Source organism: Anas platyrhynchos, chromosome 21 (genome assembly GCF_047663525.1).
Source record: "Anas platyrhynchos isolate ZD024472 breed Pekin duck chromosome 21, IASCAAS_PekinDuck_T2T, whole genome shotgun sequence".
In the NCBI taxonomy this organism is placed as follows: Eukaryota; Metazoa; Chordata; class Aves; order Anseriformes; family Anatidae; genus Anas; species Anas platyrhynchos.
Window position 1 is genome coordinate 3568330 of NC_092607.1, and position 18121 is coordinate 3586450.

At 38.3% G+C, this 18121-nt stretch overlaps 1 protein-coding gene across 3 annotated transcripts in view; it reads left to right on the forward strand.

Annotated features, from left to right (window-relative positions):
- The window catches only part of PREX1 (phosphatidylinositol-3,4,5-trisphosphate dependent Rac exchange factor 1), a 176956-nt gene that overhangs the window by 131845 nt on the left and 26990 nt on the right, over positions 1-18121 (forward strand). For all 3 annotated transcript variants that reach the window (XM_027473200.3, XM_027473201.3, XM_038166032.2), the window contains 6 exons: positions 3335-3407; positions 4745-4887; positions 12287-12379; positions 15741-15889; positions 16503-16588; positions 17733-17869. In XM_027473200.3, the coding sequence (XP_027329001.1) occupies positions 3335-3407; positions 4745-4887; positions 12287-12379; positions 15741-15889; positions 16503-16588; positions 17733-17869 (681 nt within the window). The remainder of the gene's footprint in view (positions 1-3334; positions 3408-4744; positions 4888-12286; positions 12380-15740; positions 15890-16502; positions 16589-17732; positions 17870-18121) is intronic.

Below are 18121 nucleotides of genomic sequence, written 5' to 3' on the forward strand. Positions count from 1 at the left end.
ATCATTTTCTAGCAACCATTCATACTTTGACCATACCAGCTAACAATAGGTTTCAGTAGGAGCTATTGAGTGTTCAGCATTTTACAAAGCAGTGCATTTACTTAACTGCTCAAATATCTGCTTGTCAGTTTAACGTTAGGAATCTGTTCTTGAAAATATTGTTGTTATTGTCTGATTTGATAACTACCTGTTACACAAAAATGCTGGGATATTTATTTCTTCTTCTGACAATCAATTTGCACCGTGATTTAAGTTTAGAAATGGTGCACAAAAACAGTGTGGTCTGTTGTTCTGTTAGATTAGATATAGTTGGGATAGAGATGATTGTCTTCAAAGATAGTCCCTCTTGTATCTGTTTGCAATTTAGACTGTAAATGCCAGGAGGAGCCTTTCCTAATAAGAAAGCTGTTTTTCATTTCCTTGACCTTTACAAATAAGACTGAACACTGTAAAATAGTAGGAACTTTTTTTCTAATCAAAGAAATTGAGTCAACTGTATTTCAGGTGCTTAGAAGCAATTCTTGAAGGGAAGGATCTCATTGTTTCATTGATTCTGCACCCTCTTGGCTTTATTTTGCAACCTAATCTTTCTCCTTCTGCCAGTAGACTGAGAACAAAGATGAACACAGACCTCACATAAACATGAGAGCACTTGTAGATCACAGAATCTCAGGTGCTACTGAGGGTTCACTAAAGGGCAGTATCACAAAAACAGTGCTTTTCTATCTGCCCAAAGATTTACATCCAGACCTCCAGAAATAGTCTGTGATAAAACGTTGCTATGAAGTAGAAACCTACTGGTAAGATAGATCCTTTATGCCTCTTGCTTCTGTCATTCTCTTGTCTTCCCATCCATCCACTCCATTCCATTGCAGCACATATTGTACCTCTGCATGTTGCCACTTGAAAGGAGTGAGCACCTCTTCTGTTTGAGAAGGAACACTTGATAATTGTCTGCAAACCTGATACACTCATAATCTTAAAACTCACCTTTTCCATGATATTAATAAAATATTTAGAAGTGGTTTGTTTTTTCTTCTTGACTCATCTGTGTTTATCTGCTTTTTTTTTCTCCTACAGTAGCTGTAAGCAACTATCTTCATCCCCGAGCTTATACATCTCAAAACAACCAGCCATAGTCCATGATTAGGACTTTAGACATCACATTGCCACCAGAACTAGGCAACATGAAGTAATAAACTAATGGTGGCAGCAGCAATAGTAGTAATAATAGCATCTAATGCACATGATTCTTCTCTGTCTGTAAACTGTTTCTGTAATTCTGTTGACTTGAATTCAGTGATTGCATTTGAATAAACCTAAATTACTATGTCAAGACTAGTGTATTTAGTTTCACATGCAATTTCTGTGTGAAAAAAATTTCTGAGACTCATTCTGTCAAGATTGCTGCTTTTAGGTGGTTCTTTTTCCTTAAGATTTTTGTTACTGCTTTTCTTGTATTTGGATGAATCGCTACATAACATTTAGAAAGACTTACAGATGAGCTGAAATAATCTCTTTTTAGTTACCTTTTCTAATTAGAGTGTTCTGTATTGCTAGGGGAGTGATCTGAGGCCAATCTATCATCATCACGAGCAGGCTGATGTAGTAGTAGTAGAAGTTTTAGAGCCTTCCTATACAGATCTTATTGCCTAAAACAAAAGCAGATTCCTAAAGGTTAAAAAAATAATAGTAGAAGGCATTTTTCTTCAGTTTATTTACAGTTGAAGGACTAAATTAGATTTTTAAGTCCCAGCCTCTGTAAAATAAACTACCCATTTATCCCATAAATTAACACAAAATGAGTACTGAGGATTGTCACATGGCAGGATGTTGAAAATGAGAAAAGACCTACAGAGATTGAAATTAGTTTATAGTGAAAGTTAAACTTCAGGTTTATTAAAGCCCTTTGCTTGGCTCTCCTTGTGTGATTACATAATGAGGCAGCTCCTCCAGAACAACCTCAGTCTTCTTCCTACCAAGACAACATTATTTACTTCTTGATGTGTAAATGTCATGTCTTTTTCGTGTTCTCAGAAGGTCCGTTCATCAAGAGCTAGTAATGATTCTGAGTCACAAGAACTGATCCTGTGTTTAAGTACTATCTTTACACCATAGTAGTGTTCTTTGCCAGTATTGACTGGCACATAGCAACTGCTCTGCTTAGTTGGATGTGAAGTATACATTGATGTTCCACTGGCTCTCAGTCTGTAATTAGTTTTTTTTTTTTCAAACAAAGTCCATGTACTGCTCTGCCAGTGCTGCTAGAACTTCAGGGTACTTTGTTCTCCAGATGGGAGGGGAAAAAAGAAGCTGCAGTATTTTTGTTGGATACAGCTTCCAGTTTAGTATGACCGAAAGTACAATGCTAAAATAGTCCCTTTGCAGATGCTAAACTAGTCCCATTGCAAAGCAGCAGATCCCCCTACCTGCTGGAGTGAGCTGAGCGGCTGCTCTTAGCAAGACAGGAGATCCCGGGTTCTTTTGTGTCCCTCAGGGAACTGGGAAGCAGACAGTCTTGGATTACAGCCATAACCAATGTTAAAAATGTTTTTTATCTGGGTAAGACTAGTAGTTTCTGCTGATTTTTCTCTGCACTATTCAGAAATTGTCTAAAAATGCAATCAACGTGCTTGCAGAAGTATTCACTTGTGGCTGCAAGTTAGCAGATGCATGGAGAAAACTGAGTATATTTTATATTTAGCTGAACCGTAGATGCAAAATTTAGTGCTGTTTTTTCAGATTTATTTGTAAATTTGTAAGTCACTTTTGGTACCTATTTTGAAATCCTATGCTGAAGGCTGCCAGTTAGTGAGCAACTGAATCCTTTGTCAGTCTGCTGGGTGAGGAAGGAGAGTGCTACTGCAGGTTTAACCAGTACGACCTTTGGAGTTCACAGACAATGCACTGGGTTTACACAGTTTTGGTTTGTTGTTTGTTTATTTTGTTTCCTTGGGTTTTGAGTATAGATAAGATCTCTTAACCTCTCTGAGTTTTGTCAGCTGTGGCTAATGGGCCCTGAAGTCTGACATTGTGATTGCAAGTAAAAAGTCTTTACATTGAAATAATATTATACTCCTTTGTAGGTTAAACAACTGCTTTCCAGAGTTCTGGTCTTTGTCCTCCTAGTTCCTGTCAGAGGGAAAAGATGCTATATATAGGAATGAATGGGATTTGGGCAAGGTGGGGGTAGCTATATTAATTGCTTTCTATTGTTCCCTCCCTACAAAGAGCAATCCTGCTAATTGCAAAGCCACGAGCCATGTGGTGGGGAGGGGAATTAATTTAGTTTAGGAAGTTGTCTGGGGTGTAACATTTATTCTCCTGTTTCTAGGGAGACTGTCAGACTCGCGAGGAAGCTGTCGCACTGGGTGTCGGACTCTGCAATAACGGCTTCATGCATCATGGTAACGCATCAGTACCCCTCCCCACAACCAATTAAAGCAGCTCTGCAGTCATATTAGCTGACAGAGTCTGAAAATCCCTTTTCTGTATACTGTGCCATATATGCTGACATGCAAACAGCTGCAGGCATCCCAGCAGGTCTGTCCAAAAAGCAGCCTTTGAGCTTACACAAAATGTCTGAACCCAGTACCTTCCTCAGTGAATCCCCTTGCTAGTGGTTATGATGGGCCCTGCAGTGAGTAGACAAGCTAGAAGGGGAATATTTTTTCACTGCATCTCTTTCAGAGCCATCAAACCAATGCACAAACAAAGTCCTGTACTGAAATGTCTCCCAAGAAATGTCAGGTGCAAAGTAAAATTGTTTAGTTCCTGCTACTTTTACAGCAAGTTCAATCCTTGAAGCTGAACCTCTGAAGCTTCTAAATTTGAAGTGCCAAATTGCCAAGTGAGACATCATCCATCCTTAGTGATGCTGCTTCTGAAATGGGGAAGTAAACAAACCACATCAGTATTGGTATCGAGTAGCACATACAAAGTACCCAGAGTGTAATAGCATTTGTCCAATGAATCATCCAGTTCACATCATAAATAACACTTGCAAAAATGGTGTTTTTGAGAGCAGATTATTTTAAGTAACTTGTAGAAAATTTGCTTAGTGTTTGATAAGAGTGTAAGAAAAATTGATTTGCTTTAAAGAATTTGATCTCTTTTGAGCCCATGTAAACATTGGTATTCACAGCACCCTTTGGCAAGGAGTTCCACAGCATAAGTACATGGTAAATGAAGAAGTAGTTCTTCAAGTTTCAAAATTGTGACTTGCTGCTTTTATTGTGCAGCCCCAGGTCTGGTATTTGAAAATGTGTTAAAGAACTTTATCATGCCTTCCAGAATGTTGTGGATCTTACTTCCCTCTCCATTCTTTTTTGGTTGAAAAGTCTTAGCCTGTTCTGTCATATCCCTTATCTTAAAACCACCATTTTACCTCTCTTTCTTCCTTTTGTAGTTTTACTATATTCTTTTTGATATGGGAGAGGAGCACAACATATTGTGAAGCATCTTTCTTCCAAGGGGATCTTGTGCATTTTATATGCAATCTACTTGCCAAGGAGGTCAAACATCATATCATGAGCTACTTTGTACTGTAAAGAAAAGCATGGCCCTAAAATACAGTAGTAGCTTAAAAAATATAGAGCTGAATAGCTGACTGACGGGGATGCATCTGGTCTTTGCTCTGTAAAGACAAGTGAAATGTTTAAGATTTCCTTTAACTTTATTTTTTGTTTTTCTCTTTCTTTCTCTGTGCAAATGCATGTATGTGTTTCATGCATATTGTTTCCAGTTCTGGAGAAAAGTGAATTTAAGGATGAATCCTTATATTTCCGCTTTTATGCTGATGAAGAAATGGAAGGCACCAGTTCCAAGAGCAAACAGTTACGCAATGACTTCAAACTTGTGGAAAACATCCTGGGAAAGCGTCTTCTGGTAAGAAATGTGTTAATGCAAACCTTTACCTTTCTATGAAACTGGTATTGTTTCAGGCTAGAGAATGTGAAGGAAAATTATGATAGAGTAGAATAAAAATTAGAATTACAGGTGTAGCTAGCCTCTCCTTCACTGCAAAAATACTAATTCTTGAGCTATTCTGCTGTAGAGCCCCAGTTTTTGCAGCTCCAATGTTTCTAGCTGGGCAGACTACACAGCTTACTTTAGAAGTAAGGGACATGCGTAAGGTGCAGGCCCCCTTCTCAAGCATGTGACCAGGCCTACTGCACTACCTGGAAGATTTGGTGTACAGCTTACAAACATATGTGCAAATGCACGTCAGTTTCTGCCTCCTTCTGACAGGTCTTAGGAGAAGAGAAGGCTCAGAGATAAGACTGTTTCATCCAGTTCACAGCCTAATCCCTTTCTTTTCCCATGAAGCCCTTGAGAGAGGCAGTCTGGAAGTGAGCTGGCAGCTGGATGTTGTCTTAACAGGCACCAAATGTCTCTGAGTTTGCTGCGTCTGTACCACAGTGTTGGTGTGGTGGAGGAGGAAGTAGTGGGCACTACAATCTTGGGAGATGTCTGCCATCAAGGTCAAACACAGTTTAAATACCTTTATATAGACAGTAGATTCAGATGAGAGTGAAGTGACTAATCAAAATACAGAGATTTCAAGACATCATTGAGTGATGTGAATATGCCCTGCATTACTGGATCAAGTAGCAGCCTTATTTTGTTTACAGAAACCATTTTTTATTTTTTTTTAAATTGTTCTTTTTTTGCAACACTACTGTTATCTCCAGATTCCCACTTCACTAAATGCTGCCACAGTCCTTACTGCCCTGGGATTATTCCCATGCTGCTTGGGACTTGGTAGCTGGATTGCGTGTACTCTTTGTTTTGAAATCCTTGTTTCCTGCCAGTGACTCCAGGCCCATCTTTTTCTCCCTATCAGCACCAACAGAATGCAGGAGCAGGATAAAAGCTTGGGTCAGAAACTACAAAAGCGGAATTGCTGGAAAAGATCCAGAGGTCCATTACATGGGAAAATTTTCCCTGTGGTTCACACAAACTTCACTGTCTCACTATTGCCTTGTCTCCCAGGAGACCAATCTGTGTTTGTCTCAATGGCCAGTAGTAATATTTAAAGTACCATGGGACCTCAGAATTGTTCCTCTTTGCAGCCAGTGCCAGAGACAGGAGTGTCATGCTAATACGATTACCCTCCTGGAGAACTGCTGGATAAAGGGAAGCAGTTAAAAGGTGCTACACTTGCACTTTTTTTTTCCTTCTGTGATTTGCAAATCACTCAGAGATCAGTTTCATACAAATTGATGGGAACTGTCATTGTTCAGGTATTTTTGATTTTTTTCTTCATCAGGATAAGATAGCAGAAAACAGATTGACTATAATGCTTATTCCACTTTTTTCTAGCAGCTCATGGTTATCTGTTAAAAAGAAAATGCAAAAGCCCAGCGATAGTACATTAGCCCTGAAAAGAGGGATCTAAAGTTGATTCTGTTTTAATGTAACGTAATTGTTTATTAGTATTTACTAAAGGGGCAGAACAAACTGAAGCCTCTTCAGCAAACTGCAAATCGTCCACACACAAACTATTTACTAGTGATTAAGAAACTATTTACTAGTGATTAAGTGTAATCCCTAATTGGTCCTTTAAGTGACTCTTCTTTTTTAAAAACTGAAATATTTACAACAGGAATAATTTTAACATTACTGTTATTGTACTTCTGAAGTGCACCAGGCAACCTGTCAAAATACAGTCCTGTCTTAAAAAGTAAGCAATCTGAAATGAAGTGCATGCGCTGAGTAAGAAATCTACCACTCAGAGGGAACAGATTTTTTTTTTTCCAATTAGTAGTAGCCATTCTAAAGGCCTGTACTGCATTCATTTGCAAAAATAAATTAGCAGTCCCTGAATGCTTAAGAAGCACATCCCACAAATAGTGGCACAGGAAACGCATTACATTTATACACAGAAACATTTGTGCCTGACTTGTATTTCATCGTGTGTTTAGCAATTATGAGCAGCTGGAATCTTGAGGTTTTGCTGCCTGTGGAACATCACTGCTGCCTCTTCACATGACAGGGCATTGATTTTTCCCTTCCCCCAAGCCCACCATAGAAAGTTTAATGGAATTTCCTCAGCACTGGCTTTTGAAACATACTTCCATGAAATCCTTGTTGGTTAGTGCGACAAATCCCACCCATTCATCTAAGTTTGCTTTATCACAGTAGAGCTTGCCCTTGAAAACAGAAGACAACAAACAAAAGCTTTGGCCAATATATTGTTGGAAATACCAAGGGAAAAAAAAAAAGTGCTTTCGGTTTGAAAAAAATGCTCTTCAAGCAAGGTTTAATATTCATTTGTGCAATTTTTTTCCTATTGAAGGCCATAAATCTTGATACACTGAAAAAATATACAACATTCTTTGCATAGTTGAAGAGAATTTGGATTTTGGATTGATTCCAAACATAGTGACTTGGTTACTGCAGTATGCTAGTAACTCGTTAGCCCAAGCACAAATTAAAGCTGCTAACTTGGAGCTTAATATCAGGCAAGGATAGTTGCCTGTAGAGGTGTGCTGTCATTGAAGTTGCCTAAGAAGATCATTACACAGACGTTGCTAGAATCTCTAGAAGACCCTAGTGTATCATTTATCCGATCTCACAAGAAAAGCATGTCAGCTGATTCCTAATAATGATGCCTGTGTACATTTTCTGAACCATTCTCAAACCTTTCATGCTAGATTGGAGATCATAGAATCATAGAATCAGAATATCCTGAGTTGGAAGGGACCCATAAAGATCATCAAGTCCAACTCCTGGTACCGCACAGGTCTACCCAAAATTACAGACGATGTGACTAAGTGCACAGTCCAATCGCTTCTTAAATTCAGACAGGCTTGGTGCAGAGACTACTTCACTGGGGAGCCTGTTCCAGTGTGCGACCACCCTCTTGGTGAAGACCTCTTCCTGATGTCCAGCCTAAATTTCCCCTGCCTCAGCTTAACACCGTTTCCGTGGGTCCTATCACTGGTGATTACAGAGAATGGGTCACCTGCCTCTCCACTCCCCCTTGCGAGGAAGTTGTAGACTGCGATGAGGTCTCCCCTCTACCTCCTCTTCTCCAGGTTGAACAGGCCAAGTGACCTCAGCTGCTCCTTATACGTCTTCCTCTCTAGGCCCTTCACCATCTTCATCACTCTCCTCTGTACACTCTCCAAAAATTATTGTCCTCTGTACTGTGTCCACAACTGCACACAGTACTCGACTTTAAGTCTGCACCTCAACTTCGAGACACGTAGTATCTCCTACATTCTTCCAAGGCACCCAGTATGTTTTACTACTTGCCAGCAGTGTGTCACAGTAGCTGCAGGAGTAGTTGCAGTCTCACTGAAGTTCTCAGCCTGGGCTGGGGCATGTCCTACACTTCAGCTCAGGCAGGTGCCTGAGTACGGTGGCATATTCAGTCAAAGCCAATGGGTTGAGCACAGAAGACGGAGCTACCTGGGTTTTTGTTTAACTTCACACTTGACCTCATTGTGTGGCCTGACCAAGACCTCATCAAGTCTCTCCTTGCCTCAGTTTGCCATCTGAAAATGAGGATGCTAAATCTCATCTATCCGCAGGGCTTTCCTGCTGCTCTTACATCTAGAACCAGCTTTGAAGATGAAAGCATCTTTATAATTCAGCACTTCAGACCTCAAGATTTTGATACTAAGTAGAATTATCATATGAGTTCATGTCTTTTCTGTTTTAAAACAGCTAATTGAAGAAACATAGCATTCACCTTAGAATTCTTATACAACTATATATAGAACACAGTTCTCATTCCAATCACAAATAAATAACAGTAATTTGTATTATTCAAAGCCAAACTTGCTCCATAATAAAAATCTCTCCCACATTTAATTACTTCAGGAGAACTATCTTTGTGCTTGTGCTAATATAAGGTGACCTAATTCTGCAATATTTCAGCAAGGACAGCAAGAATTGCACTTCTCTTTTGCTATTCATTACACTAGTGTATGGAGGTGTATTCAAATTATTGATTTAAAACACCCCTGGGAACAGGGCCACTAATGACAGCCCATCCTCTGGGGATATCTGATCTCCCAAGGAGGCAGGCTGGCAAGTCAGTAAGAAGGGGCATCCATCAACTAGATGAATGTGGCCAGATAAGGGCTTTTAGTGGATTTGGATACTAAATATTTCAGTGAACTCTGAAAAACATCCTTTAGGCTGTAAATCTTTCACTGTTCAGAATGAACAGTCCAATTTCAGTTCAGTTTCACCATTCAATTTCAAAGATCATAAACCAGAAGGAACTTGGACTTGTTTTGTACATATAGCATCTATTTTGCTAATGTGACAAAAGATACTTTTAAAGATACTAGCTGTAGGGCTGGCCTAGGTTCTGAAGCTACTTGTTTAAAAGAAATTTTGTTCTAGTGCCCCAGAGCTGTGGACTTTTGAAAGCCTGGGGAGACTGGAGCAACCTGGGAGGTGAGGTGGTAGGAAAGTAGGTCTGTTAAAACCAAGGCTACTGAGGGCCACAGGGACTTCAGCAGTTTTGTGAAGCATTCAGACTTGACATCATCTCATAAATCACTGCTCCTTACGAAATTCTTAATATATTCAAACTGTTGAATAGTGTCCAACAGAGAGGGGTTTATGCTGGAGAGTTCTGAAAGCCTGGAGAGAAGGATGTACGTCCCGGACCCCGGTTTGGGAAACGATGGGCCATCTACTATGCTGCCTCTTCTGCTGCTGATGTCCTCAAGAGGTTCTTTAGGTTGTGAGAGTTCCTGTTTCTCCCTCTTTAGCCTCTTCCTGAACAGTAAGAGCAGCTTGGGGAGGCTGCCAAGAGAGAATTTGATCCTTCACCTCCTTCACTGAAGGAAGAATCTTGGTGCCCGGCCCAAGGCCCTTTGTGTGTATGCAGTGGGAGGGTTCAGCAAGAGTAGTGGATAAACCAGACGCTATACCTTGTACATTGAAGTGTCACACCCCAGGCATTTTCTGACTCCATAATCCTCCTTCTACAGGAAAGGGGAGCAGTGAAGAGTTACTACATTGGCATCATGACCCACGTACCCAAAATGCTTTGTGTATGTAACAGATGCAGGTGTAATAGACCATTCTTTTCACAGCTTTTTTTCTTCCCACTCTTTGTCCCCATCTCTGCCAAAATTCTCTTTGAATAGGTTCTGACTACATTTGTCCTCTGGTTTTGATTAAGCATGCTTATATCTCATATGGTTTCATTTTTTAATATGGTTGTTTTTCAAGATTAAACAGCTGCTTCATTATGTTCAAAGGAACTGATTGGATTTCGGGAGCATGGAAATAATTCTTATAGATGGCAAGTTAGCTAACTGGTTTGGGCTCCTCAGGGATAAGTGGTATTCAGATGGGGAATTGCGAGGTATTACTATTTTATAATAGAGAATGAATCATAGCCTTCTCCAAGTATTGCATATTGAATATTTTCCATAGTTTACCTTTTCATAAGAGAGTGTTTCTGCTACAGAAACATCGCTGTACAGAATGTGAGATTTCTTCCTTTACAACATGGTGATGAAGTTCCTAGTAATGACGCACTTGGGGATTATTAAATGTATTTTGGTTCTTTGATTTCAAACACTACATTTTGCAGTACTAATGAACAGAGCAAGAGAGGTTATGAAAAATGACAGCATATAACAGATTTTCATGTCTGGTAATGGTAGCTGCACCCAAACAATCATGTAAATTTGTGTAGCTGATGGCTTCACTGATGAAGCTGATGAAGAAATGAAACTGATCGTTTCTTCAAATGTAAAATGAGAATTGGATGGGAGAGCTATCCTAGAAATTTTCTATTTAATCCAAATTGTGAAGTGGTAGAAGTACATGTGTGCTTGGGTTGAAACCCATTACACTTGCAATAGTAAAAATCTAACTGGTGGTATACCCAATTTCCTAAGCTGTCCTTGTATTAAACATGCTTAAATAGCATTGATTCTGAAAATGTTTCATTAGGAATATCCAAGAATGGCAGACGTATTTTTTTACTCTCCTATCTGTCATTTAATCAGAACACCATCTGAGGAGGATTTTTTTCTCTGGTGTATTTTGTCATGCGTTACTTCAACATAACTGTATGGCTCTTGCAGGTTTTGATTTCTTTATTTTTTTTCTAAGATAAATTCCTGTAAAAGGACAAAGTTTTTAAGCTGGTGGCATTGGCTACAATAGAAAAAGGGAAATATTTTAAAATAGCAGGAATAATTAGAATCAAGGAGATAATTCTCAGTAATGTTTTTCCCAGTAGCATGCTAGATTATACATAGCTTTATTTTTCCTTTCAACTTGATTCTGATTTATCAGATGGTTCTTAAATGTGTAGTGTTAGCTCAAAGACAAGATGTTTATCTGCTACAGTTTCTATTTGTCTACTTATCAGAAGCCAGCCTTACTTTTATTTTTTAAAATGGTTAGTGAGTTGTTAAGCTTTTTTATTGTTGTTAATAAACCACTAGAAAAGGAGGAGTGAAACACATATTTGCCGTGATTGATGTGATTTTAAAAAATATTTATAAGGCTGGTCTGTGTGACCTCAGTGCAAACAGAAGCGAGCGGATTCCCAGAAGCAAGAACAGCCATCTTCTACCAACCATTAAAACTACAAACTGAGTATATTACATGGTCTTGTTATCTTCCCTCTTTGTTCTCTCTCACCAATCCCATCTAGGGTTTTATCCAGCAGACCAACTGTTACAATGTAGATTTATGTAGTATGTGTTGTTGTCTATACAAAATAATTGTGAGATCCTCAATTTTTCTGAAATTGATAGCTAAAAATGGGTCCTATTATGTTCATTATTGGGTATATAGGAAACATTCATAAATAAATAAATAACTTCATTTTGATCTGTTAGTTCATCTACCAATGGGAAATACTGAATATGAATCAATTCTTGAATCTACAAGTGAAAGATTTTATGAAGAATGAAGGGCTGAAAGTTAAAAATCAAGTGGAAATGAGAAATGAAACACCCATTTTTAATAGAGGAGTTGATTAACCATTCAAACAAACTCTCTAGGGAGGGAATAAATTCTTCACTTCTTACAGACCACAGATATAATTGGATAACTCTCTCGAAATTCTGCTTTAGTATAGTAAGGGCTCAATGCAGAAATAAGTAGATTAAATTTTATGGCTCACGTTCTGTAGAAGATCAGACCAAATGATCTAATAATCCCTTTGGCCTAAAGATCTACAAGTCTATGTCAATCATGAATTGCAATGAAAAGTCCAGTTTCTCAACTCCATCCTTCATGAATATTCCATATTTATGAATAATTGCCTAGTGCTCTTTTTGCTTTTAAGATTTTACCAGAAGAGGATGACTACGGATTTGACATAGAAGAAAAGAACAAAGCAATTGTGGTGAAGTCAGTTCGAAGAGGGTCTTCTGCAGAGGTACTTATATTTGTAAATAATTTGGGTTTGATAGCTAAGAATGTTTCAATGTTTTGAAAATGTATAAAACTATCTTCTTAAAGTCTGTTTCTTTCCAAAGGCAGCTAATAGAAAATTGAGAGTCTTCTACAATTCCCATACTGATTTTAGTAAGTTGAGAATGTCAAATAGAAAGAACTTTTGAACTGGGGTTTAATACTTTTTCTTTTTCTTTTTTTTTTTTTTTTTGAGTTTAATAGTTAAGTGATCAGAGTATTCGCGATTCGCATTTGTTTTACAGTCAGCAGAGAAACCATTCCCATGCTCAAAATCAACATAGGTTGGCCAAAAATTGTATTAATCTAAACCTCTGCTGTAAACCATTGCCTGATAGATAATCCTGCTGTCCTTGCTTTGGCTAGCTGCCTGTGGAATATCCTGCAAATCTGTTTGCATTTTCAAACAACAGAAGCACACAATTTTCTGAGGAATCTTTTTCTTGATCTTCCAAGACAAACTGTTTGTGACCATAAGCCCATCTTTTCAACTCCATCATAAAATATTGCTCAAGGAAAGTACTAAATCTGCATGTCTGAATCGGAGGGCTTTCAGCTCATTCTGGAAAGACCTGAAGTCCAACAGAAATGTATTTCATTACATTGTTGGGCTTTTTAATTGCTTTGTGATACTAGAAGGATATCCAGCATGTAATTCTGTGTGGCTTAGCAGCTGTAGGCCATTTAGAGACCCTATGCCTGCTGTCACACTCCTCAGGGACAAAAATGAAGACATACAGCTTTGCTTCACAGCGCCCATCACAGCGCATTGCATTCATTAGGACTGTCAGACTTCAGGGCACAGGAAGATTCAAGATTCACCAACTGAAGTGGGAACAATTCCATTGCTTGTGTGGATTTATTCAAGGTTAACACATTGGTTTTGACTTTAGGATTGTGATTTCTCATTCCTAATATACTAGGATCAAAACTGTCATGCACAGATTGTGGTGGCACACAGCACTGAACATCTTTCATGTGCAACACATGGCTTTTAGTTTTTTTTAAAAAATCAGAACTGCCAAACATTCTTAGTATTAGCATCTTTTCGTCTTCTCAAATGTTTTTAGAAACTGTTTAATGAGCCTATGGCAGAAGCAGTTACCAAACTGTGTTTAAAAATTGTTAATAGAACAATTGTGGGAACATCAAATTCCTGTCCAGACAGGACACTTAAACCGCAGTTTGGGAACTCTTCACCTGAGGTTCAGCTTCTCAATTTTGGCCCTAACATTGAAGATTAATTAGAGCTGAGTTTACCCACCAGTTTTAAGCCTGAATATGGTTTATGAATGATGCTCTCACTCTATCAGGAGGAAACAACAGTAAAAAAGATTATCCTTCTGGGAGGTGTGGTTGCCATCTTGCTCTGAACAGCTAACTGACAAGCAGATGTCTGGTGGTTGAGCAGAGCGTGTTCAACAAGCAGCCAGTTGGCCAATGGCCACACAGATGAATAGCAAATAGCATGCTGCTGGTGTTGGGGAAAAACAGTGGCCTGGATCCAGACAACTGCATTGAGTTGTCATAAGGAGTATCCATTAGTCAGAGAATACAAGTGCTGAGACGCTGCGGGTCTTTAACCATAAAGAGATACATTGTCAGTTGTTTATTGGCCTGGTTAGTTATATCCCAAGAGAGTAACAGGTTTTGTTTCTGACAGTTACTGGTTTGTAGGGTTTAATGTGGGACTGTGTACCTCATATATTCGTGGATTTACTATGATTATGCATGCAGGTATGTTTCCCATATGCACAATCCACAGGTAGAATGATTGCAGATATACAAAAATTTTAGCTAACTGCCCATATATTAAGTGCATAAGCTACTTTGAGAAAGTCAGGCCTAAAACATAATGACTTCAGAAATATATTTAATAGTTATTACTTTATAATAAACCCCCTGTTTAAGTAAATGGTTGGATTTGATGATCCTCAAGGTTGTTTCCAACCTAAATGATTCCGTGATTCTAATTGCAAATAGCATGGACTTTTCCTCTGAATTATAAATCAAAGTTTGTAAAATTCTACTCTAAGTTAAAATGCATCCCTACTGCTATTCATACATTTTACCCATTTTATAGATTATTATGTACAAAAGAAGACGGGAAAAATGTTATATGCAGGTACACAAGAGGATGCTATGAACTGTAGAAAGCTTGAGAATTAAACCCAGGAGAGAACTTGGTAGTTTCTCTTTTTGAAAGCTTTGATTTTGAGAAAAAAAAAAGTATAGGTTTTTGTAGGTAGGCTTATTTCTGACGTCAAGACTGCAAAATATATATTAGAAAAGCCAAGCCATGAATAGGCATAGTCAAGAGGTTTTTCCAGTTGTACACTTCCAGATTCGTTGTTGCTACTGGATCAAGTTTCATATCTGGGAGATTTATGTAGCACTGTTTAAACTTCCTTTTTCGCAGTCAAGAAATTTGTCAATGGATTCCAGGCAGAACAGGAAAAGGGCTTGTCACATTTAGAAGAAAGCCTAGCTACTGGACCTTAATGTAATGGGAAATAATACTAATATAGAAATGATTAATAATTGGGTCCACAGATTCATATTTATTTAATTTATTAATTTTTACGGCATTAAAGTGAGTTTGATATTTCCTCAGTAACCTAGTACCCAGTCTACATGCTGCTATGTCACATTTTAACCGATACAGATCATTGAGAAGTTTAAAGTTATTGTCCAGTGTGCAGGGGATTTGTCTCTGTCTAAAGTTAGATGGAAAAGTTAGGAATTAAAATGAAAATGTTGTGGCTATTTATGTTGATGAACAGCCAGTGTTTCACTTAAAGCATAGGCAGGGTTTTACCACCACTTAAAATGAGGTTACATTTACTTATGTGACCAGTAATAGATAGTTTTTGCATAGCTAGAGGTCAAAAACTATCCTCTTGGTTCATTGTCTCTGACCTGTAGGTTGTAGGATGTCACTTCTGTACGTCACTGAGTAACACAGCCTAGACTCAAGTCCCCTGTTAAAAGCAAACAAAAAAAATTGTGGCAGAAAAGTACAAAAGAAGGTATATCCATGGCATGGAATATTTATGCAAGTGAAATCTCTCTTTTTTTTTCCTTTTTTCTTTCCTTTTTTCTTTTTTTTTTTTTTTTTTGTAAATTCAGCCAACTTTTAAGGGTGATTGACAAAGGATTTGATGAGCCTATGCTGCATGTATACAGTATTTGTAATCCTAGGAACTGCCATAGGAGAGAGTAGTTGAACCTCTCAAAGCACACCTTGGAGCCTGAACTTCCAGAGATGATGCAAATGATTTCTGTGAAATCATGAAAGTTTTCTGTGGTGTTGGTTTCATTTGCAGATGGCTGGCCTGCAAATAGGAAGGAAAATCTATTCCATCAACGAGGACTTAGTCTTCCTACGCCCATTTTTGGAAGTAGAAACCATCTTAAACCAGTCCTTCTGCTCACGAAGGCCACTTCGGCTTCTGGTAGCCACCAAATCAAAAGAGTAAGTGCAGGTTAACTTTTGGCCTCCTTGTGCACAAACAGAACTGAGACATAAGGATTGTCATTTTGACTCAAGTGTGAAGCTTCTCGGACTCTAGTATATGTCCAAGCGAGAGCAATTTCTACCCCGTTAAAGCTTGGTTTATTTTTGGATGTCTGTAACTATATCAGTCCATACATCTTTTTCAATCCATTATGATATCTTATAATGAGGCTCGACCCTGCTGATGTCTTGTACATTATTAGATTATGTAATCCCAAAATTTCCCATAGAATGGAACCTTTCAATTATCACTTGATGCTGAATGCTAGTCCAAGATGTTTCTCTAGTAGTTTTAGTAGAAAAGATCCTCAGCTAATGTTAAGTCAGTTAAATAAAAATAAATAAAATTTTACAAAGAAAATCTCTCATCTGCCTTGAAGAATGGAGAGGGAATGGATGATATCTTAATGTCCCTTTATTTCTTATTTATTTCTAAACTATTTGGGTGCTTTTCTTTATACATTTTTTTTCAAAACATGGTTGTGAATGCCAGATAAATGATGATAGAAGTGCCTAGAGCTCTAGCAGCCTGATTTAATGTTTCTTTCTCCTCCTCTTGATTTACCTGCAGGATTATTAAAATCCCAGATTGTCCTGAAGCTCTTTGCTTTCAGATACGGGGAGCAGCACCACCATATGTTCATGCAGTAGGAAGAGGTAAGTAGGAAGACTGGTACAATTAAGCTGGAGTGCATACACATATCTATATAAGGGTATGTGTAGATACACTAAGCAAAATACGGGCTTCTCTGTCAAACAAATTCTAAACAAGTCCTGACAATTTATTGGGTCACTAATCCCATAAACACAAAACAAGGAATAACTTGATTCCACAATGCATTTGCCTAGTGACCCTAACCTGCTTTCTTGTAAGACCAGTCACAGGGAGCAAACATTTAGAACTGAGGTGGCTAAGAAAAAGTCCAGGTGTGATGCTGCCTGTTGCTTTCTCAATATTTTTGTCTGGTCAACCACTTGTTTCTCTACTGGTTTGGATCATTGTAGTTGTGAATGTCCTATGGGATCAGCTCTTTGGCAGACAAAAACAAATTTTCTGATGTCGATTAAGTTATAAGGCTTGAAGGCTAAATCTCCCTTTACATTGGTTTATACTGCTATAAATTCTCAATATACGACAGGGTCAAACTGCCTTCCATTGTCCTTTTAAAAGGAGAAAACACAGTTTGACAGATATTTACTACTTCCATAACTGAACAAGCTAGCTAGATTCTCCTTTCTTAGGATTTTGCTAACAAAAGACAAATCACATTTGGTATAAAACTAGGAATTTTAACCTATGGTGCCCTGAAAAAAGTTAGTCACCTTAACTGTAGATTTCTAGAAGCTGGATTTGTTATCTGAGTGTTGTTCACATGAACTTGGAATAAATCCACTGAAATTGTTACTGCAATCTAGACTTAATGTAGCTTTAAATACATCGCAGTCTTTTTCTTAGACCCTGACCAACTCCATAACACGTAAATATTCTGTATCTTTCAAGTGCAACACACTGAAACATATATAACGGTTCACATTTAAGAACTCACCTACTGTAAGCATAAAGCTAGAAGGGCCATCTAAGAACTCCAAATGATTTCCCACGGGGTTTTCAATTTCTAGCACGAATGCATTTAGGCTGGGGGAGCCTGTGTTTCCCAGCACTACAGAAAATGTGAAGGATAGACACACAATGTTTTTCTCATACAACAAAGCTTTCCTGCAATAAGTACCTAACCTTCTCAGCTTTCTGTTCCATAGACAGATGGCTTTACTGCCTAACTTCCTGTTGTCACTTTTTCAGGGTCTGAGGCTGCAGCTGTAGGCCTTCATCCAGGGCAGTGTATTTTGAAAGTCAATGGAAATAATGCATCCCATGGAAATTATATGGAAGTTCTGGAGCACTTCACAGCATACAGAATGAGACAACAGGAAGTACTGGTATGAATACAAAACCTCAAAGGAAGTACATTAATTCCTCCCCTTCTGTGTTTTTATTCTCTCTAAATATTCATAAAAGCAACTTCCACAAGTCTCTTTCAACTTGCTCCCATGCCAATGTCCTAGTGTAACCGAGGGAGCTGATTACAGTAAACCCCAGTTGCAAAAACATCTGCAAATAGTATGTGTGTCAGTTCGTACTCTACTAAATATTATTAACTATTTGCTAAGACTAGAAATGCATCCAAATAA